At 39.9% G+C, this 22,585-nt stretch overlaps 1 protein-coding gene across 13 annotated transcripts; it reads left to right on the top strand.

The window, feature by feature from the left end:
* The first annotated feature begins 3,213 nt into the window (after window positions 1-3,213).
* LOC103789964 (zinc finger protein 45) lies at window positions 3,214-18,318 on the top strand. Of its 13 annotated transcripts, none has more exons than XM_078360019.1 (8): window positions 3,214-3,277; window positions 3,891-4,094; window positions 5,865-5,948; window positions 7,156-7,202; window positions 10,232-10,358; window positions 10,969-11,061; window positions 15,749-15,879; window positions 15,984-18,318. In XM_078360019.1, the coding sequence occupies exons 3-8, from the start codon at window positions 5,945-5,947 to the stop codon at window positions 15,996-15,998; spliced, it is 417 nt and encodes a 138-aa protein (XP_078216145.1). In that variant the 5' UTR covers window positions 3,214-3,277; window positions 3,891-4,094; window positions 5,865-5,944; the 3' UTR covers window positions 15,999-18,318. The 13 variants fall into 13 exon arrangements, with proteins under 13 accessions (XP_078216145.1, XP_078216146.1, XP_078216144.1 ...); XM_078360020.1 differs by having other exon boundaries at window positions 3,828-4,094; XM_078360018.1 differs by having other exon boundaries at window positions 3,783-4,094.
* Window positions 18,319-22,585: the final 4,267 nt, after the last annotated feature.

Here is a 22,585-nt window from a genome sequence, read left to right as displayed (position 1 = left end):
CAAACTCTGTAAAATATTTGAAGAGATTATTCCAAGCCAAATGCAAGTGTCCATGGCCCAGGACACAGCCCTAAGAAGACACTGAGAACATATGCCCAAGGTGATTGGGCCACGACTAGGCTTGTACATTTCAGTGGGACATAAGACATCATGCAATATATTTAAGGTACACATTGGTTCAGTCCAGAAAGGAAGGACAACTGGAAGCAGAGGGGGCTGGGGGTAGAGGGTGGGGTGGGGGGCATGGGGGTTGGGGAGGGTGTGGGGCTTCCACGTTATAGGCAGATTCAAAGATTTTCTGGTTGTCGGTTGAGTTTATCTAAAGACCCGGAATCAACAGAAAGGAAATGTCTGGGTTAAAATAAGAGATTCTGGAGAACAAGGTTCTTATTATGCAGATGAAGTTTCTAGGTATCAGGCTTCAGAGAGAAGAGATTGTAAATTTTTCTTACCAGACTTTAAAACGTGTCAGACTCTTGGTTGATTCTCTCCTGGATCAGGAAAAATGGTCTGGAAAAGGGAAAGGAGATTTGCTACAGAGTGTAGATTTTTCTCCACAAAGGACAACTTTTCAGGGCTATTTCATAATAGAGCAAAGAAACATATTTAGGGTTCAAATATTTTGATGTCTTTTATCAGTCATGAGATGTTGTAACAGTCAGGTTGGAAAGTAAGTCACATTACATAAGGTTAATTAAAACCCCTCTCATGAGACTTTATGATTTGGAGGCTTGACTCCCCAAACCCTTAGATAGGAATTTGGGCATAAAAAAAAAAAGGGCAGAGTTCAGTCTTCACTCTGGTCTCCTATTTAGCCAGCTCTATGTGTATTAAACTCTTCTCTATTGCAATTCCTCTGTCTTGATAAATTGTTTCTATCTGAGCAGTGGGCAAGGTGAGTCCATTGGGTGGTTACTTGTCTCTGTTCCTTTTATTAGAGAGAGTACTTAACCAGAATTTGAAATTTTCACTGATGCAGGGCAGTTTCTTGACTTTGCTTAGGAAATAATTCAAGAGCAAGCCAGCAGTGGAAGAAAGCAGTGTTAAAGCTCAGTGACTGCTCCTTGCAGACCAAGGCTAGTCCATAGGCAGTGTGCCCAGAGTAGCAGCATATGGGCTGTTGGCTAGGTATACTTAAACTTTTCATTACATGCAAATTAAGGGGTGAGTTACCAGAAATTTCTAGAAAAGGGGTCAGTAACTCCTAGGTGTTGCCATGGCATTTATAAACTCTCATGGTGCTGGTGGGAGTGTCTTATACTGACAGGAAGCAAAGGGACATAACAGAATGAGTACATTCTATGTTCTTATACTTTAACCAAGGTATTTATTTTAGGCATACTCAAGCACAGCTTATGCCCCTTCCCTATTTGGAAATATTACTACTTCTCTAAGTCCTTTTGCAAGCAACTTCCTCTTTTCTGTTGTTCTCCCTTGCCTTTACCTATTTAGGAAAGTTTTAAGTTATTAGCCAGTCAGGTTCAGCTTAGATTGTGCGGTCCAGCTCCAGCCAATGGAGACAGGACACAGTAGCAGGGAGAAGCTGTGTAAGTGATAAAAATTGCTTCCCTCCTTTGTTCTGGTGTGCTCCCGCCATTGTTCCGTCTGCCAGGTGCACCCTTTCTGCAGAAAATAACATTGCCTTGCTGAGAAAATTTTTTATCTGAATGGTGATTTTTCCTTGCGGTACGGAGGAATAAGCATTCTGTTTCTGAATAAACATTTTACTTAGGAACTTACAGGTTGCTTTCCATCACTTGTGAGTTTCAGCAGGTTTCTTATCTGGTCTTGGAATCATGCCCTGCTGGTCTGTAGCCTCAGCCCAAATTGAACATTGTTCCAATGTTTACAGCTACTCTTATGTAGTCAACTTACATATTGTGTTTTTTATCCTCTCATAACAAAGTTGGGAAAATATTTAGTTTCTAAAAAAAAAAAAGAAATAAAGTAAAAAAACAAAACAAGAAAAAATATTTAGTTTCTACCTAGGAGAAAAATGAATAGCATAGCTTTCTGTATTTTTTGCATTTCATATCTTAATCTCTCACTTCCCCTTCCTCTCCTTACTGAATATTCACAGATACCTTTGGCAAATCATAAGACACCTTTACAGATTCCTGATTCTGAGAGCAATAAGTGATGTGATTCCTTAATCTGAACTGAATTTTTTCAAGATTTTATATAGGTTAGAGCCTATTCAATACTATAATACTTTCTTTAGTATCCTGTGAATGGAATACAAGAAAAGTGGAGAATTTTGCTGCTTTTGTTTCATGTCCTGCTGTAAAATTGCATCTCCTTTTTTGAGCATTTTCAATCACAGATGAATCCAGATCCATATAATAAAAAGTCTTGCTCAGGGCGGCTCTGGCCACCTCTTTTATTACCTCTGTTTCTAGCTCACACATTCCTTCATAGTTTCCTTTTTTTCATATTTGCAACTCTGTCACATATAAAAGGGAACAATGGCAAAAAGAAAAAGTGTGAGGGTCCCAACAAGACGGGCCCACAGACCCCGCCCCTCCCATGCATTTTCCCGTTAAGCCAAGCTCATAACAGAAACAGCCTCAGGCCTTGTAAACAGGGCACCTAGATTCCAAGATGTGGTGGCACCTAGCTCTTGGACCCAGATGTTGACCCAATTAAGCAGGATGTCAGTCCCTGAGAACCAAGATGCGGTTTTTCTTAGAATAGCACCCGGCTACCTGCAAATCCCCTAGTCTGTAAGACGGGCTGCTGCCTTCACTGCCTGTGGTGAGGGAGCCTTGCAGGTTGAATAAAACTTGCTAAACCTGGTCTTGGGTCTGTCTCTCCTTTCCTTCGGTCAACCTTACAAAAAGCAGGCTGAGCTCTATAAACACTGACTTTGGCTCCACCGGCTAATTCAAAAGGAAAATTTCAGGCTGGCGGGAAGTCCAGCCCTACAGAGGATTCTGGGACGTCTAGTCCAGACTTTGGTGGGTACTTCCGCTCCGGGAAAGCGCGGCTTTGTTATTTGCTCCACTAGGGAAGTAAGAACCCATAACCCACTGCTCAGTGGGCTCGGTAGTACTTTGTCTACCTGAAGACGAGAACACAAAGCCCGCTTCCCTCAGGGATTCTGGGAAATAAGACTAGGCAGTGGTAGTTGAAGCAGGTACTTCCGCCTAGAGGGGCGGTTCAGTGGCTTCCGTTCCTCTCCGGGATGCTGGGAAGTGTAGTTCTCGAGCCCCCGCTGCGGTCCGAGGCACTTCCGCTGCAGAACGTTGAGAGTGTGGCCTTCATTCCTTTGGCGTAGGTGAGTGAGCCTTGGGACCCCGCGACCTTTTTTAACTTTTGTGGTTTGGTCGTAGGATCAGCGGGGCTCCCGGGTCAGCGGGAAAAGAAGCTGCGGTCAGCAGCGGAGGGCGGATTTGAATGGCAGGGCAGCTGTTTGCCTTCCTCCCTCCGGAGCCGCTGCGTTTGGGGCGGTTCGGGAGTCCTCAGGTTAGAGGCGATCTGGATCGGGCTGTGTCTGAGGTCTCCTGGACAATCTGCGGCCCGACCCGCCTCACCTTACCTACTTCCCACAGCTCTATCGCTTCCTAGCGGTATAACGTTGGGTGGGAACTTAATCTTGTGGTGCTTAGTTTCTGGTCGTAGTTACCTCTTTTGCAAAGGGGAATATTGACCTTATACATTTGTTTTGACAATTAGTAATATAGAACAAGTAAAATGTGTATAGAATAGTGCAGGAATGTGGCAACCTGTTGGCTGTTAATATTAAAACTATCATAATAACCTTAAAATTATTCATTTTTCAGCAAGCACCTCTGAGTACCACTGGCCCTTCTTTCTGATCCCTTCAGGAACGGAGGTTGTTCTGGACTACTTCTGACCTGTTTTTAAAGAAATACTGCATCCCCTAACAGGTGGCATCTGGAGTTATCTTGTGTGGATTTTCCAGGATCTCAGAAAAGATTGTGCAATCTCCCAGCCTCCTTTCCTTCCCCTGCCCTGACTTCTGAAAGAATGCTGCGGAGAGGAGGAAGGAGAGTACCCTGGCTCCTGGCAGCAGAGCCCCACGGTGACAGGACCTAGCAGTCACCCTTCTCTTCTGCTCTGAGTGGGAGAAGGTATTTCATTCATTGGCAAATCTTTCTGCTATAGAAGTGTTCCGTTATTGTTGAATAATTGGGAAAATGTGACATGAATACTAGTCACACTAAACATTGGGTGCTGAGTATACTCTAAGGGCTGTATAAAAATTAACACACTAAACCTTCACAAAGGCCCTGTGATGTGGGTTCTGTTCACCTTCACAAAGGTGATGTGGGTATTGTGATGTGGGTTATTACACCAATTTTACAGATGAGGAAATGGAGACATCCTAAGTTACTTTCCTATGTCACAGTGCTAGTAAGAACAGTGGGATTTCTATCCTAGGCTTGGGTTCCTTACATCTGACTATCTGTATCCCGCAGTTTGAAATTCCAAATTAGAATTAGGAAATAAAATAGAAGAACAATCCACATAAATAATCATAGGAAACTGGCTGCAGAGGAGGCATTTGGGATCACATTGGGGAGGGAGGTTGGAATTTTACTGTAGAGGATTTTGAAAGCAAGGTTTTTTGGACTTCTTTATAAAATTTTGAAACAATTCTTATTTAATTTAATTTTAAGCAATATTAGTAGTTCATATTCTGATCATAGAGATGCATGTTCTCTGTACAGGATGCAGAAAATACAGAAATATAAAATACTACAAATTTCCTTAATACCAGGATGTGGATAATTAGTAACATTTTAATGCATTTCTGTTTAGCAGTTTGTAATGCATTTTCGTCTGTTTTATGAAATTATTATCACACTATTTATAGTGGGTCTTATTCCCTTATTTTTTTTCCTGTGGAAATTTCCAAACATATCCAAATATGATGAACTCTTATGGAACAGTCATCCTGCTTCCATTCTTGCTAATCTTATTGCTTCTCCCACAAGGCTTTTTTCCCTTAAGTGTTTTAAAAGAAACCCAGATATTGAGTCAGTAAGGCTTAAAAACTAGTAACTATCATTAGTTTTTAGTTGTGGGGGGTTTAATTGTGTGGGTTTTTGTTTTGTTTTGTTTTGTTTTTGAGATGGAGTCTTGCTCTGTTGCCCAGCCTGGAGTGCAATGGTGTGATCTTGGCTCACTGCACCCTCTGCCTCCTGGGTTGAAGCGATTCTCCAGCCTCAGAGTAGCTAGGATTACAGGTGCCTGCCACCAAGCCTGGCTAATTTTTTATTTTTAGTAGAATTTGGGTTTCTCCATGTTGGCCAGGCTGATCTCAAATTTGACCTCAAGTGATCTGCCCACCTCAGCCTCTCAAAGTGCTGGATTACAGGTGTTAGCCACCATGCTGGGCCTCATTAATTGTTTATATGTGAAGGCCAGGGGTGGGGAGATTATATTCATTTGCCAGAGCTGCTGTAAGAAAATACTATAAATTGGTGCGTTATACAGAAATGTGTTTGTTACAGTTCTGGAGGCTAGAAGTCCAAGATCAAGGTGTCACCAGTTTTGGTGTCTTGTAAGGACTCTATCCTCTGTGTGCTTGAGCTCCCTTGACGTATTGTATGTCAACTTTATCACCTCTTTAAAGCCCCTAATTCCAAAGACAGTTATTTTCTGAGAAACTGAGTGTTTGGCCTTTAACATTTTGAGAGAGGCACGCAATTCAGCCATAATAGATAGTAACAGAAACTCTGAGGTTTTTCACTCTAGGCAGCTAGGAGAATGCCACTTATGTGAGAAAGCTGGAACGAGCTGCAATTAGGAAAAGGAAGATGATTGATTTTCTTTGCTTTTTTGGAGTTGCACTTGCCACTGGCATATAACTTTTGGTCTCTTATCTCTCCCATTAGACTTTAGGGACCTGTTTCATGGACATTATTATATTCTTCTCAGAGTACCCAGCAAGAGGTTTGCAAAGAGGAGTTATTCAATGAGTAAGTGTGATTCATGTAGCTGTCCAACAGACATCTGGATTTAGGGTATCACAGCTTGCAATTAGAGAACAAAATAGAAAGATTATCTGTAGTCTTTGTCCATTATCTCACCTACCTTTGGTGGGCTGTAGAATCTGTCAACTTTGTCAGAGTGTTCAAAAGTGGATGTACAATTGTGAATAATATTATCAAGATCTAAAACAAACTCCCTTAAAGATAAATCAAATCACTGTTAAGGTTCAGGTTTTTTTTTTTTTTTTTCAAAGTCTTGTTCTTTTACCAAGGCTGGAGTGCAATGGTGCGATCTCGGCTCATTGCAGCCTCTCACTTGGGAGGCTGAGGCAGGAGGATTGCTTGAATTGAGGAGTTCAAGATCAGCCTTGGCAACATAGTAAGACCTTGTCTCTGTAAAAAGTCAAAAAATTACCTGGGCATGGTGGTGCACACCTGTGGCCCCAGCTACTTGGATGCTGAGGTGGGAGGATCGTTTGAGTCCAGGAGGTCTAGGCTTTAATGAGTCATGATTGTGCCACTGCACTCCAGCCATGGCAGCTGAGCAAGACCCTGTCTCAAAAAAAAAAAAAAAAAAAAAAAGATTTTATTGATAGAAGCCATTAATGAGGACAGGTTTTATGTTACTGAATGATACGTGCTTTTCTGCATCTAAAAAATAAGGTTCTCTGAAAAGATTCTTTGAATTTTTTATCTCCTCATTTAATTTGTAAACAATCCTGTGAGATTGTTAATCCTCTCATTGTTAATCTCTTCATTTTATGGATGAAAGAACTGAGGCACAGAGATATTAATAATTTGTCCAGGATTTCATAGGGAATAGATAGCAGTGCCATAAATCTAGGCATTTGGCCCCAGAGGTTACTCTTAATCTGGGTATTTTCTTCTCAATTTCTACTCTCTCTAGCATCAGTCATACCCTGAGAGCCACAAGGAGAAATTATGTTGGGGGTACTCTGTGTGTGGTCAGGTAGGTTGCTTGCTGCCAGAGTCTTATAGCCAAAGGGACAAGTAGTATCTGGAATCCAGCCTAGTCTCTGTTCATCAAGCCAGGCTGAGGAAGGAACACTGTTGCTATTTGATGCTGAAAACAAAAAACAAACAAAAAAAACAGCTATGAGGGTTAGTGACATCCTTGGCTAAACTCTCATGGCTTTTTTCTCCTTCCCCCATTTTTTTCTCCTTCCCTCTTAAGACTTGGCACTTCTCCAGAAGGAGGAGGACAAGATGACAAAGTCTGGGGTGAGTTGAACCTCCTTTCTCAATAATAACTGTCATTTCATTTCTCAAAGATAGCACACACCTTGTTCTCTTTGTTAGGATGAAGGAGAACAGTAGACATGTGAGAGCCTCTTGTGTGCCAGATGCTTGCTTTTTACTTTTTTCTTTTTATTACTTTATTTTATGACTTTATAATTTGATAAATAAGCATGGAATAGAAAAGTCAGCAACAGAATAAAAATCTCTCATTTTCCTACGGTTTCCCTAACAACTGTTTTGATTTTCCCGTGTTCCCTTCCTCAGATGTATTCATAACTGTGTATTTGTAAGCAATGTATAGATAAAATTTTCAAATTAATATTTTTTCTAATTAATATTATTTGCTCCACATTTTTCATGGCTACATTATAGTCCCTTGGATTGATGTACTCTGTGGTGTGTATGTGAGATAATTTGTGTTGATTCATCAACATTTAGGTAGGTTAGAATTTTTACTGAAAACTATTACTACAGTTTTCCCACAAATAACCATTTTTTTCCAAAAAGCAATTTGAAAGAGTTTTGCTATTATTTACTTCTATTGTTATAGAAACACTGTGTTGAAAAAGTAGTTTTGATATGTGGTACTTAGGGTATTTTGTATGTCAATTATTCAAATATGACATTGTGCAACATGATTTAACTGCTCAGAGAAAATATTAGATATTTTCACATAAGAAAGCTAGATTTTTGTTACCCAGGCCTGAATTACACCCTGTGTATGTTTATTTACTGATCTGTATTTTTTTTACTCTTATATTATTTTACTGAAGTAATAATGTACTTAATTTTAAAAGTCCAGTAGTACAAGAGGACTTACCAGATACTTTTCTTACTGTACTCCTCAAACCAACTTTATGAGGAAGTACTTGGTCTCATTTGCATTTTAATTACAAAAAAACAAGATTGTTCGCCGGGTGCAGTGGCTCACGCCTATAATCCCAGCACTTTGCGGGGCTGAGGCAGGTGGATCACGAGGTTAAGAGATCGAGACCATCCTGGTCAACAAGGTGAAACCCCATCTCTACTAAAAATACAAAAAAATTAGCTGGGCATGGTGGTGCGCGCCTGTGGTCCCAGCTACTCGGGAGGCTGAGGCAGGAGAATTGCCTGAACCCAGGAGGTGAGCTGAGATCGTGCCATTGCGCTCCAGTCTGGGTAACAACAGTGAAACTCCATCTCAAGAAAAAACAAAAAACAAAAAAACAAGATTGTAGAACTGTGGAAAGTTGCATAGTTGCACATAGGATACCAAAGATCCAACTAATTTAAAAAGACTCCAGGATTTTTACTTGATTGAAGAGAGAGAGGCAAAGGAAAATAATTCTTCACTCAGAGGACCTGGCCCTTTTTGTGTGGTTGCCTAGCTTGTCCTGCTTAATGGACGATGCCTCAGATAATACTGCCCCGATTTGATTCACTCTCCAGTGGCCCCTTCTCTATGATCACTGTCATTCATTTAGGGCACTTGAATGTGCAGGGCTCCAGGAATGAACAGTTTTCTTACGAAAATTTAAAACCATATGATATGCTGACTGGGCGCGGTGGCTCACGCCTGTAATCCCAGCACTTTGAGAGGCCGAGGCAGGTGGATCACTTGAGGTCAGGAATTTGAGACCCGCCTGGCCAAACATGGTGAAAATCCATCTCTACTAAACATAGAAAAATTAGCTTGGTGTGGTAGTGCACACCTGTAATCCCAGCTACACGGGAGGCTGAGGCAGGAGAATCACTTGAACCCAGGAGGTGGAGATTGCAGTGAGCTGAGATCAGGCTAGTGCACTCCAGCCTGGGCAACAGAGCAAGGCTCCATTTCAAAACAAAAACAGCCAGGCGCGGTGGCTCAAGCCTGTAATCCCAGCACTTTGGGAGGCCGAGGCGGGTGGATCACCAGGTCAAGAGATCGAGACCATCCTGGTCAACATGGTGAAACCCCGTCTCTACTAAAAATACAAAAAATTAGCTGGGCATGGTGGCGCATTCCTGTAATCCCAGCTATTCAGGAGGCTGAGGCAGGAGAATTGCCTGAACCCAGGAGGTGGAGGTTGCAGTGAGCCGAGATCGTGCTATTGCACTCCAGCCTGGGTAACAAGAGCGAAACTCTGTCTCAAAAAAAACAAAAACAAAATGCTAGTGATTCCTTATCATGAGTGATTTTACCCCCCGACCCCTGGCCAGGCAACATCTGGAAACATTTCTGGTACCATAGGTCAGAGGTGCTACCAGCATCTAGTAGGTAGAAGCTAAGGATGCTGCAAAACACCCCACAGTGCCCTAGATACCCTTGCACAGCAGAGAACTATCCCACCCAAGATGTCAATAGTGCTGAGTTTGAGAAACATTTCTAAACACAAAGCTATACAAGAACACCAGCAAAATGTAGATGAACACCAACGTATATGCTAAAAAATAAAGACTTAAAATCATCACTAGAAATTTTACAGAGCTCTAAGATAAAACTCTAAATGGACAGTAACAGGCGAGGTACCAAAGAAAAATAAAGATGGCTAGTAAATATATGAAAATATGATCTTACTAATTAAGTGTGGACCAAAAAACCAAGTTGTTTCTTACTGATCAGATTGCCAAAGATTTTTTAAAAATTGGTTATATTCAGTGTTGTCTATAATATAGAGAATCATGATACTTATATTCTCTTGGGGGAAGGGTAAGACAGGGAAAAACTGAAAAAAATGTGTCATTGTACATGATAATTTGGAAGTTGCATATTCTCTGACATTGCAGTTTTTCACTTCTTGGAACTTACCCTAAGGAAATAGGTGGGCTAATGTCTATGCAAAAAGTTGTTCTTTACAGCATTTATTATGAAAAGGAAAAGTCTCTAAAGTGCAATACACTTTATATGAAGTGTTTACGTATATTAAAGTTGAGTAATTTTTTTTAAGAATCTGGCACCTTTCCCTACACATCTTTTTCACTTTTCTCAGTGCTAGTCCTCTTCCAGTGGACCTTTGTTGCAAGATTTAGGTGGAGTGTGTTTGATGTTGTAGGAGGCAGTGACATTCAAGGACGTGGCTGTGGTCTTCTCAGAGGAGGAGCTGCGGCTGCTGGACCTTACCCAGAGGAAGCTGTACCGAGATGTGATGCTGGAGAATTTCAGGAATGTAGTCTCAGTGGGTGAGGACAGGCATTCTCTGACTGAACATTGGCTCCCTCTGCTGTCTCTCTGTCCTTGGGTATACAGGGCTTTGAAGTTCTTGAACTGGTTTTCAGTTTTCTAATCATCCATCATAAGGCATAGTTAAGGAATTTTTAAAGTCTTTTTGCCCTGGCAAAAGTATATCTTTTCTTAAAGAACTATAAATTGACTGCACAACAACTATACACTTCTATCCTTTCTCAAATTGTGGTTATCTCCAATTAGTGGGTCATGATACATTTGGTGAATTGTACTATTAGTTTTTTTTAATGAAATAAAATGGGGTAGAAAATGTCAGAGCACTTGCTAATAATTGCACATTGCAGCAAAAACTATGTCTTGTTGCCAAGAAGACTGTGAGAGACAATGGAGAGGGCATGATGAAAACACATTTTTTCCAGTAATTTATACTTACATCTGCATATCTTGGGTCTTTGCATGAAATATGCTTCCTCCAATGGGTCATAATTAGAAGTGTGGAAAACACTAATTTTGATGTCCTAAAGATGATGAAATGAGGACAAGAATTTTTAGTAATTTTGGCTTCTGATGTATTAATTATAAAACTATATTCCTGCCTTTTCACAGGGCATCAGTCCATACCAGATGGTCTACTCCAGTCAGAGAGAGAAGAAAAGCTGTGGATGATGAAGACAGCAACCCAGAGAGATAAATCCTCAGGTGAGGAGGAGTTGGTGGGGCTGCTGGACTTTTTTCTGTTAGTCTTGGAGATAGTCCAAGGTTGGTAAACAAAAATATGTGAGGAAGGCATAGCCTGGAACAGTTCTTTTCCCCTAATGAGTAGCTAATCTAATTCTATTTTGTTAGGTACTTTTGGTTGTATGTAGATCTGTACCCATTAACCCACTTAGTTTGTTCAAGATGGTAAAACAAAATACTGGGGGACTTATAAACAACAGAAATTTATTTCTGACAGTTCAGAAATAAACTGGGGGACTTATGGACTGGGGGACTTATAAACAACAGAAATTTATTTCTGACAGTTCTGGAGGCTGGGAAGTCCAAGTTTACAGCAACAACAGATTCATTGTCTGCTGAGCGCCCACTTCCTGATCTAAAGACAATGCCTTGCCGTGTCCTTACCTGGAAGACGCAAGAAGTCTTTCTCAGGCCTCTTTTATAAGGGCACTAATCCTATTTGTGAAAAATCTGCCCTCATGATCTAATTACCTTCCTAATGCCTTAGGAGTTAGGATTTCAACATACAAACAATGGGGTCACACACATTGAGCCCATAGCACCCACATCTAATTGAAAGCTTAGCTTTAGTTGTAATCAAATTGAATATAATTTCCCCCTTGTGGCTTTCCTATAGCAATTAATAGTGAATCTTGCTCACTTGGTGAATAACTACTTTTTAGAATAAAGATTTTTTTTTTTTTTGAGATGGAGTTTCACTCTTGTTACCCAGGCTGGAGTGCAATGGCACGATCTCGGCTCACTGCAACCTCCGCCTCCTGGGTTCAAGCAATTCTCCTGCCTCAGCCTCCCGAGTAGCTGGGACTACAGGCGCACACCACCATGCCCAGCTAATTTTGGTATTTTTAGTAGAGACAGGCTTTCACCATGTTGACCAAGGTGGTCTCGATCTCTTGATCTCATGATCCACCTGCCTCGGCCTCCCAAAGTGCTGAGATTATAGGGGTGAGCCACCGCACCCAGCCTAGAATAAAGATTTTTAAAGCCACTTTTAAGGCAGGTCCTCTGTAAAAGAAAAATAACTTACAGAAGGAAAAAATAATGTTTAGAGAATAGCTTTTAAGTCTTTCCCTTTAAAGATTTTCTTTGTGGCAACCATTTACTTCTTCCAAAGAGAGTACAGAAAAGAATGTTACTCATCATTTTAGTCATTCCTTTTCAAATATGGTATGTATAGCAATGCCTTTATTTTCTATAAGATTAACCATAAGCAAATAAATGTTATAGAAGATAGCCATTAAATAAACATATGTTAAAGAAGGTAGATTTTAGTTTTTCCTTCATTGTAATAAGGGCCTAACATCATTTTCGATTAGAAATATTATAACCTGGGCAGAATAGGGAAATTGCCCTCTTCAAATTGACACATTCTCAGGAAGACCAAAAAAAAAGTCACATGAAAACTTGTGGCCAGGCATGGTGGCTCATACCTGTAATTCCAGCACTTTGGGAGGCTGAGGCTGGCGGACCACCTGAGACCAGGAGTTCTAGACCAGCCTGGCCAACATGGTGAACTCCTGCCTCTACTAAAAATACAAAAATTAGCTGGGCATGGTGATGGGCGCCTGTAATCCCAGCTACTTGGGAGGCTGAAGCAGGAGAATCGCTTGAACCCAGGAGGCAGAGGTTGCAGTGAGCCTAGAGTGTGCCACTGCACTCCAGCCTGGGCATCAAGAATGAAACTCCATCTCAAAATAAATGAAGAAATTTTTAAAAAGTGAAAACTTGCAAAATACATACAGACATGACAAAACTATGTAGGCTTAAACTTAAAGGAAACACATTTATCTGTTTTCCAAGTTTCCATTATTACAATATAACTTTCTATTTGAATAATTTGTTTGATTAAGAAATTAATACCTTTCTTAATCATTTAGGCTAGAACCTTTCAAACTTTTGAGTATGAGTTACAAAAAGAAATATTTCTATATCATGAACAATAAAACATCTACATCTGAGTATATGTGTGTGTGTGGCCTTGAAGAAGAATTTATGCGGAGAAATATATTTACTGCTTACAAAACACCTCTAATACTTTTCTATTCTGTTAATGCTTGTCACAAGCTACTGAATTGATTTCAAACTCACTAACAGTCCTAACTCACTAACAGTCCTAGCCTTCAGTTTGAAAAACAATGGTGTGATCCATATAGAAAAATTTATTTACATCCATCCATTTTTATAGTCTGCTTTCAGAGACAACATTGTTCCCGAGGCCCTAAATATTGACTCCTACTTGAAAAAGGAAAAATTTCAAACAGAGAGAGGAGAGAGAATAAAAATTTCAGAAGCAATCAATCCCTAGATCCCCTAGCCACTTTTCTGCCTTATGATTTTTTTTTTCTCCCCAGTAATTCTTACCATGATTTTGTGATCAGCATGATTTTCTCATCAGCACCATTCACTTAGCTTAGCCGTGCATCTGGTGAAATCTTTGACTTCCCAAAAGAATTGCTCTTTCTAGTCCCTTTCCTATTATGCATAGTTTACTTGAAAAAGTTCTTTCACTTTTGTAATTTGGTTTAAAGTCTCCCTGAGAAGACAAATGGGAATTTATTTATCCAACACATCTGTTGAACACGGTGTGTCACGCAGAGCTCTTGGGTGATGAAGAGGTGAATGATATAAAATTCTTGTCTTCATGGATGGCAACATCCATTCAACAGGGACATAAAAAATGGTAAGGGCGTATATAGTTGGTCAGAGGGTAATATGTGCTTTGTTAAAACAGGTGAATGGAAACTGCCAGGGGTGTAAGGTAGATGTGGATAATTTACTATTTGATATTGAGTGGTAAAGAGGACTCACTGGGCCGAGTGTGGGGTCTCACACCTGTAATCCCAATACTTTGGGAGGCTGAGGCAGGTGGATAGCTTAAGCTCAGGAGCTTGAAACCAGCCTAGGCAAGATGGTAAAACCCCATCTCTACAAAAAATACAAAAATTAGCCAGGTATGGTGGTGTGCTTCTGTAGTCCCAGCTTTTTGGGGGCACTAAGGCAGAAGAATCACTTGAGCCAGGAGGTTGAGGCTGCAGCAAGCCATGTTCATGCCTTTGCACTCCAGCCTGGGTGACAGTAAGACCCTGTCTCAAAAAAAAAACCAAAAAGAGGCCTTGCTGATAAGGTCTTATTTGAAGAGAGGGCTGAGAAATAAGCAAGGAGCAAGTTATATAGCAAACTGGGGGAACAGCATTCCAAGGAGAACATAACTCAGTTATGTTCAGTGTTGACTTTGAGATCTGTACTATTGCCTTACTTATTTTTTTCCTGGGAAATTCTTACTCTATTGTGAAAGATAGCTTCTAATTTTTCACTTTTACCCCCCTGGTGGTTATGGAAGCTTTAATTGCTATCAGGTTTTAGAATAATGAATGTTACTACCATAAACCTCTTCTCCCAGGTGTTCTTATGGAGGATATTTCCCAGCAAGCGATAAAGGACCATGATCCGTTTACACTCAAACTTTAGGTATATAGGTCAGCAATTCCCAATCTTTTTGGCACCAGGGACTGATTTGTTCAAAGACAGTATTTCCATAGACTCGGGGCGGGGGGATGGCTTTGAAATGAAACTGTTCTACCTCAGATCTTCAGGCCTCAGTTAGATTCTCATAGGAGCACGCAATCCAGATCCCTTGCATGTGCAGTTCACAATAGGATTTGCGCTCCTATAAGAATCTGATGACACCACTGATCTGGTAGGAGGCAAGAGCTCAGGTGGTAATGCTCACTTGCCTACTGCTCACCTCCTGCTGTGCAGCCCAGTTCATAAGAGACCATAGACTGGTACTAGTCCTGGTCCGTGGCTGAGAAGTTGGGACACCAACTTAGGTGATAAGATACTTTCTGTCAAATGTGTGTCTTTCTAACTAGCACAGTGCCTCAAAATCTCCTAACCTCAGAATAAACTTCCAATGAAATAATCCCAGGCAAAGGTTTTGATAATTTATATGGAGGAATTTTACTACACATTTTGAACAGGGCCACTTTGTTCAGAAGCCAAGTTTTGTGGAAGCTATTCATTAGACATCTGCTATAGCAAAAAATGAGGCTTTTGGCCAGGTGTGGTGGCTCACGCCTGTAGCACTTTGGGAGGCCGAGGTGGGTGGATCACAAGGTCAGGAGTTCAAGACTAGCCTGGCCAAGATAGTGAAACTCTGTCTTTACTAAAAATACAAAAATTAGCCAGGCACCTGTAATCTCAGCTCCTTGGGAGGCTGAGGCAAGATAATCAACTGAACCCGGGCAGAGATTGCAGTGAGCCAAGATCATGCCACTGCACTCTAGCCTGGGAGACAGAGCAAGATTCCATCTAAAAAAAAAAAAAAAATGAGGCTTTTAGTAAGGTTCAATTTCTTGGTAAAGATTTCTTAGGAAATATGTTTCTTGTTCTGCAATCACCACGTTTCTACCTGGTAGCTCACATAGAAATTTAGTGTGATTCTAAGCGGGTCTTATTAATGTGTAGTGAATGAGAACCTGGTGACTCCCTCTTGGTTTCTTGGTACATGTACTTGATGATAAAGAAACATGGAACCTTCTCATGGTTGAATGAAGCCATAGGCTGTGGGCCTGAGTTTATAAACTTGATATCTTGGAACAAAACATTATTTACATACTCCATCTCCAAATTTTTTTTATCCTTTTAGGAGGCAAGCATCTAAAAGAGATGGAGACTCTTCAAGAGGTAGGATTAAGGTACCTGCCTCATGAAGAGCTTTTCTGCTCCCAGATCTGGCAACAGATTACAAGAGAATTAACCAAGTATCAAGATTCTGTGGTAAATATTCAAAGAACAGGATGTCAGTTGGAAAAACGAGATGATTTGCACTATAAAGGTGAAGGGTTCAGTAATCAGAGTTCCCATCTTCACGTTCACCACAGAGTCCACACTGGTGAAAAATCCTACAAAGGGGAACATTGTGTGAAAAGTTTCAACTGGAGCCCCCGTCTTCAAATTAACCAAAGGGCTTATGCAGGAGAGAAGCCCTACAAATGTGAAAAATGTGATAATGCCTTCCGTCGGTTTTCAAGTCTTCAAGCCCATCAGAGAGTCCACAGTGGAGCAAAATCATACATAGATGATGCGACTTATATGAGTTTCAGTCAGAGGTCACATCTTCACCATCATCAGAGAGTTGCTACTGGAGAGAATCCATACAAATATGAAGAATGTGGGAGGAATGTTGGGAAAAGCTCACATTGTCAAACTCCTCTGATAGTTCATACAGGAGAGAAACCCTATAAATGTGAGGACTGTGGGGTGAGCTTCAGTCAGAGATCATATCTTCAAGTTCATCTGAAAGTTCACACTGGAAAGAAACCGTATAAGTGTGAAGAGTGTGGGAAGAGCTTCAGTTGGCGTTCACGACTGCAGGCTCATCAGCGAATCCACACTGGCGAGAAGCCATACAAATGCAATGCCTGTGGTAAGAGCTTTAGTTACAGCTCACACCTTAACATTCATTGTAGAATCCACACAGGAGAGAAACCCTATAAATGTGAGGAATGTGGGAAAGGTTTCAGTGTGGGTTCACACCTTCAGGCCCATCAAATAAGCCACACGGGAGAGAAACCATACAAATGTGAGGAGTGTGGGAAAGGCTTCTGCCGGGTCTCAAATCTTCTGGACCATCAAAGAGGCCATACTGGAGAGAAACCATATCAGTGTGATGCATGTGGTAAGGGCTTCAGTCGTAGCTCAGATTTTAACATTCATTTTAGAGTCCATACAGGGGAAAAACCCTATAAATGTGAAGAGTGTGGCAAGGGCTTCAGCCAGGCCTCAAATCTTCTGGCCCATCAAAGAGGCCACACTGGAGAGAAACCCTACAAATGTGGTACATGTGGGAAGGGCTTCAGTCGGAGCTCAGATCTTAATGTACACTGTAGAATCCACACAGGAGAGAAACCCTATAAATGTGAGAAGTGTGGTAAGGCCTTCAGTCAGTTCTCCAGCCTTCAGGTGCATCAGAGAGTCCACACTGGAGAGAAACCGTATCAGTGTGCAGAGTGTGGGAAGGGCTTCAGTGTAGGTTCACAGCTTCAAGCTCATCAGAGGTGCCACACTGGAGAGAAACCCTATCAATGTGAGGAGTGTGGAAAGGGCTTCTGTCGGGCCTCAAATTTTCTGGCACATCGTGGAGTCCACACAGGAGAAAAACCATACCGATGTGATGTGTGTGGTAAGCGCTTCAGGCAGAGATCCTACCTTCAAGCCCACCAGAGGGTCCACACAGGAGAGAGACCATACAAATGTGAGGAATGTGGGAAAGTCTTCAGCTGGAGCTCATACCTTCAAGCCCATCAAAGAGTTCACACTGGAGAAAAACCATACAAATGTGAGGAGTGTGGGAAGGGCTTCAGTTGGAGCTCAAGTCTTATCATTCATCAGCGAGTTCATGCTGATGAAGGTGACAAAGACTTTCCTTCATCAGAGGAGTCACACAGGAAAGAAACTCAATAAAATATGTTTTACTCTCTTAGATGGGTGCTGAAATGTTTTAATTATCAGAGCTATCACAGACAAAACATTTATTTTATAGAGTCAATAGTTCAGCCAAATGACTGGGAGACCACACAGCAGAGAAGCTTCACAAGAGTGGAGATATACAGACTGCATTCAAAACACTGACCATTAGCTGTTACATGCAAACAAGAGAATTAGGAAGGATGAGTCTGATCTGGACTTAACCAGAAGTACTTAGATGGAAATGCTGAACTCTGTTCCAGTAGAATATAAGCTCCAAGAGGGTAGAGCCTTTGTTGACTGCCAAATCTACTTTGCCTTTTCAGTGCCTAAACTAATTTTTCAGTAATATTTGAAATTACTATTATATTTGAAATTCAGGCATATTTGACATTTTTATTATTTATCTCTAAAAATTTCTCTAAAATTGTACTCAGAAGAATTCTGCAAGGCTTGGAGGACATATGTTAGCCATATGGCCTGATTTTCCCGTGTTTGCAGGTCTTATGGAGGAGTATCAAACTGAAGGTTGCAGCTTGTTAATGGGTACAGAAATCAGTTTCTGGGGCTAGCAACTAGAAGTTTTGTATGTTAACAGTACTTTATTGAGGTGTAATCTGCATGCAATTACATGCACAAATTTCAAGTTTATGTCTTCCTGAATTTTGATAAATGTAATCATCACCAAGATCAATGTATACAATATCTCTATTAAACCAAAAATTTTCTTGTGCCCATTTCCAGTCACTCCCACCTCCAGTGCCAAGTATTATGATTTCTAAATTATAAATTAATTAGGTCTGTTCCTGAGTTTCATATGGATTTAGTATGTACTCATATCTGAATTCTTATGGATCACATGTACGAATCGATCATCTCAGTAGATTCAGAGAAAACATTTGGCAAAATTCAGCATCTATTCATGATGAAAAAATTCTTCAATGAGATAAAAGGCATCTATGAAAATCATATAAGCTAACTTTTTTTAAAATTAAGGAATAATTTACATAAAGTGAAACTGACTCTAGTGTATCATTCCGCATTTTGGCAAGTGCTGTCATGTGAACACCACCATTACAATCAAGACATTTAACAGTTCTAGCACCCCCTGCCCTGAAACTTGCTTGTTCTGTTTAGTCATCCCCTCTCCCCATCACCAGCCTTTGTCAACCACTGACTCACTTTCTGTCTGTATAGTTTATCTTTTCCAGAATGTATAAGTGGAATCCTAGAGTATGTTTCCTTTGGAGTCTGGTACTTTTCACTTAATGCCCCTGAGACTCATCTGGCTTGTTGCATATATCGGCACAGAAGTCATTTCCTTATATTGCTTAGTAGTAGGCTATCATATGAATGTTCCACAGTTTATCCATTTATCACTGGTGGGATATTTGGGTTTTCAGGTTTTAGTAATTATGAAGAAAGCTGTCAACATTTGCATATAGTTTTGTGTATTCACATTTTCTTTTGTCTTAGTTAACAGGAGTGGAATTGCTGGATTTTATTGTAACAGTATAGTTATCTATGAAAAACTGACAAACTTTACTAAAATAACTACTATTTTACCTTCCCACCACCAGTGTATGAAAGTCCAGTTAATTAACTTCAACAATTGGTATGTCAGGGTTTGGTTTGGTTTTTATTTTGTTATTAGGATTTCAAAGGTTTATAGGGGGATTTCATTTTGGTTTTAATTTACATTTCCCTATTGGCCACTGAGCATCTTTACTGCTTGTGTGCTACCCATATATCTATTTTTTTATATATCACAGATATCCGTATATCTGTGAAGTATGTTAAAATCTTTTGCTCATTTTTTTGAAAACCTGGATTGTTTGTTCTTAGTGATTTTTGAGATTCTTCATATCTTCTGGATACATATCTTTGTCAGTTATGTGTTTTGCAAATATATAGCATTATTTGGCTTGTGTTTTTATTCCATTATTGGTATTTTCACACTGGAAATTTATTTTAATTAAGTTCCATTTTTGTCTGATGAATTGTGCTTTTGGTTTCAATTATAAGAACTCTGCCTAATCCAAGGTCACAAAGATTTTTCTCCCACTTTTTATCACAACTTTTATGTTTTCAGGTTTTATATTTAGGTCTGTGATACATGTTAGTCTTTATATAAGATGTGAATTAATCTTTATATAAGGAAGGTCCATTATTTGCATATGAGAATCCAATTAACTATTCTTTCAATATTGACATGGCATCTTTGTGAATCCATTAACCATATATGCATGGGTCTTTTTCTGGCCTCAGTGCAGTTTCATTGATGTATGTGTCTATCATTTTGCCAAATATTGCACATCTTGACTTTTGTATCTGTATATGTCTTAAAACCAGATAGTGTGAGTCTTCCAACTCCATTATTTTCTTTTGGCTATCAAATTTGTTTGCCTTGCCATAATTTCTAGAATCAGCGTTGCCATCTGTAAAAATAATTTGCTTGGATTTTTATTGAGAGTGCAATGAACATATAGATGAGTTTGGGGACAACTGACATTTTAGCAATACTGAGAATGTTCTAAATCATACACACAGTATCTACCTATTTATTTAAGACTCCCATATTTCCTTCATCAGTAATTTGTAGTTTTAACATAGATCTTGCACATACTTTATTAGATTTGTACCTAAGTATTCCTTTTTTGGGGTTCTAAATTAAATAGTACTCTTTTTCAAATTTCAATTTACAATTGTTCTTTTTTAATATATGGAAATAAAATAGATTGCTTTATGTTGACTTTTGTCTCCTATGATCTCACCAAAGAGATATAAATTACCCTGCCTCCTTTTTCAGTGTCCTCTTGTAGCAAGATGGCTAACAGGAGCACCGTTTCTGCAGAAAGTAAAGTTGCCTTGCTGAGAAAAGTAAATTTCTGTTTGAGTGCTACTTTTGTGGCACTGAAAATTTACATAGAACAGCATCATTTGTTAAGAAGACTATTCTTTCCCCTACTAAATGGTCTTAGCACCCTTGTTGAAAATGAATTGGCAATAAATATCAGGACTTATTTGTGGACTTTTAATTCTATTCCACTGATTTATATGTCTACCTTTATGCCAGTACCGTACTGTAGTTTTCTAGTAACTTTTAAAATTGGGAAATGTGAATCCTTCAACTGTTCTTTTCTAAAGTTGTTTTGGTTATTTGGGGTCCCTTGCATTTCCATATGAATTTAAGATCAGCTGGTCAATTTTCTGGGGCAGGGGAGCCAGCTAGGATACTGATAAGAATTGCATTGAATCCATAGATCAGTTTGGGAGGTACTGCCATCTTAACAATATTAAATTTTCTCATCCGTGAACCACAGATATTTTTCCTTTTATTTAGGTCTTCTTTAATTTTTTTTTCAATGATGTTGTATAGTTTTCAGTGTACAAACTTTTTTCTTCATTTGTTAACTTTATTCCTAAGTATTTTCTTCTTTTAAATTTTATTGCAAATGGAATTGTTTTTCTTCTTTCATTTTTTGATTATTCTTTGATAGTGTGCAAGAACAGAATTGTTTTTGCATAGTGATCTTCCTGTAACTTTGCTGAACTCATTTACTACTCTTATTAGTTTTTTGTGATTTCTTTAGGAATTTATGTATATAAAATCATATCTGCAAATATAGTTTTACTTCTTCATTTTCCTTCTTCATTTCCATATACCTCTTATTTCATTTCTTTGCCTAGTTGTCCTGGCTAGAACCTCCAGCATGTATCAAATAGAAGTTGTAGGAGTTGGCCGGGCATGGTGCCTCATGCCCGTAGTCCCAGCACTTTAGGAAGCTGAGCTGAGCAGATCACCTCAGGTTAGGAGTTCAAGACCAGCATGGCCAACATGGTGAAACTCCATTTCTACTAAAAATACAAAAATTAGCCAGGCGTGGTTGTAGGTGCCTGTAATTCCAGCTACTCAGGAGGCTGAGGCAGGGCAATACCTTGAAGGTAGAGGTTGCAGTGTGCAGTGAGCTGAGATCATGCCACTGTACTCCAACCTAGGCAACAGAGTGAGACTCCCATCTCAAAAAACAAAAATCAAAAGTGGTGAGAGAGCACATCTTTGTTTTGTCTCTGATCTTAGAAAGTAGGTCTTTCACCATTAAGTGTGATATTAGCTGTGGGTTTTTTATAGATTCGCTTTATTGTGTTGAAGTTCCCTTCCATTTCTAATTTACTGAATGTGTTTTTTAAATCATGAACAGGTGTGCATATTTCATGGATTTCTGTATCATTTTTATTTCCTTTCTTTTGCCTGCTTTGGGTTTCAGATGTTCTTTTTTTGTTTGTTTCTTAAGGTAAAAGCTTAGGTCACTGTATTAGTCTTTTCTCACACTGCTATAAAGAAATCCCTGAGATTGAGTAACTTATAAAGAAAAGAGGTTTGATTGGCTTATAGTGCTGCAGGCTATACAGGAAGCATAGTGGCTTCTGCTTGTGGGGAGGTCTCAAGGAGCTTTAACTTATGGCAGAAGTCACATGGCTGGAGCAGGAGGAAGAAAGCAAGGGAGGAGGTGCCATGCCCTTATAAACAACCAGATCTGAGAATTCACTCACTATACAATACCAATGCTGAACCATTCATGAGAACTCCACACCCATCATCTATTTACTTCCCACCAGGCCCTACCTCCAACACTGGGGATTGCAATTCGACATGAGATTTGGTGAGGACACAGATCCAAACAATATCAGTCACTGATGGACTAATACAGTGTTTATCTTAAGAAACAAGAAAAAGAAGAGGATCTAAAACCCAAACCGTATCAGTCACTGAGACACTTGTCTTTTGATATAGGCATTTAATGCTATACATTTTCCTTGAAGTCTTATTTTATCTACATCCTATTCATTTTGATAGGTTTTTAATTTTTTTAAATTTTATTTGACGTGTAGACTGTGAAATGCTGGGTGGATGTGCTGGCTCACACCTGTAATCCCAGCACTCTGGGAGACCCAGGTGGACAGATTGCTTGAGATCAGGAGTTGGAGACTAGCCTGGTGAACATGGCAAAACCCC

Source organism: Callithrix jacchus, chromosome 22 (assembly GCF_049354715.1).
Source record: "Callithrix jacchus isolate 240 chromosome 22, calJac240_pri, whole genome shotgun sequence".
NCBI classification, from domain to species: domain Eukaryota; kingdom Metazoa; phylum Chordata; class Mammalia; order Primates; family Cebidae; genus Callithrix; species Callithrix jacchus.
Note: the sequence above shows the minus strand (reverse complement) of the source record. Positions and strands in the feature narration are given on the sequence as shown.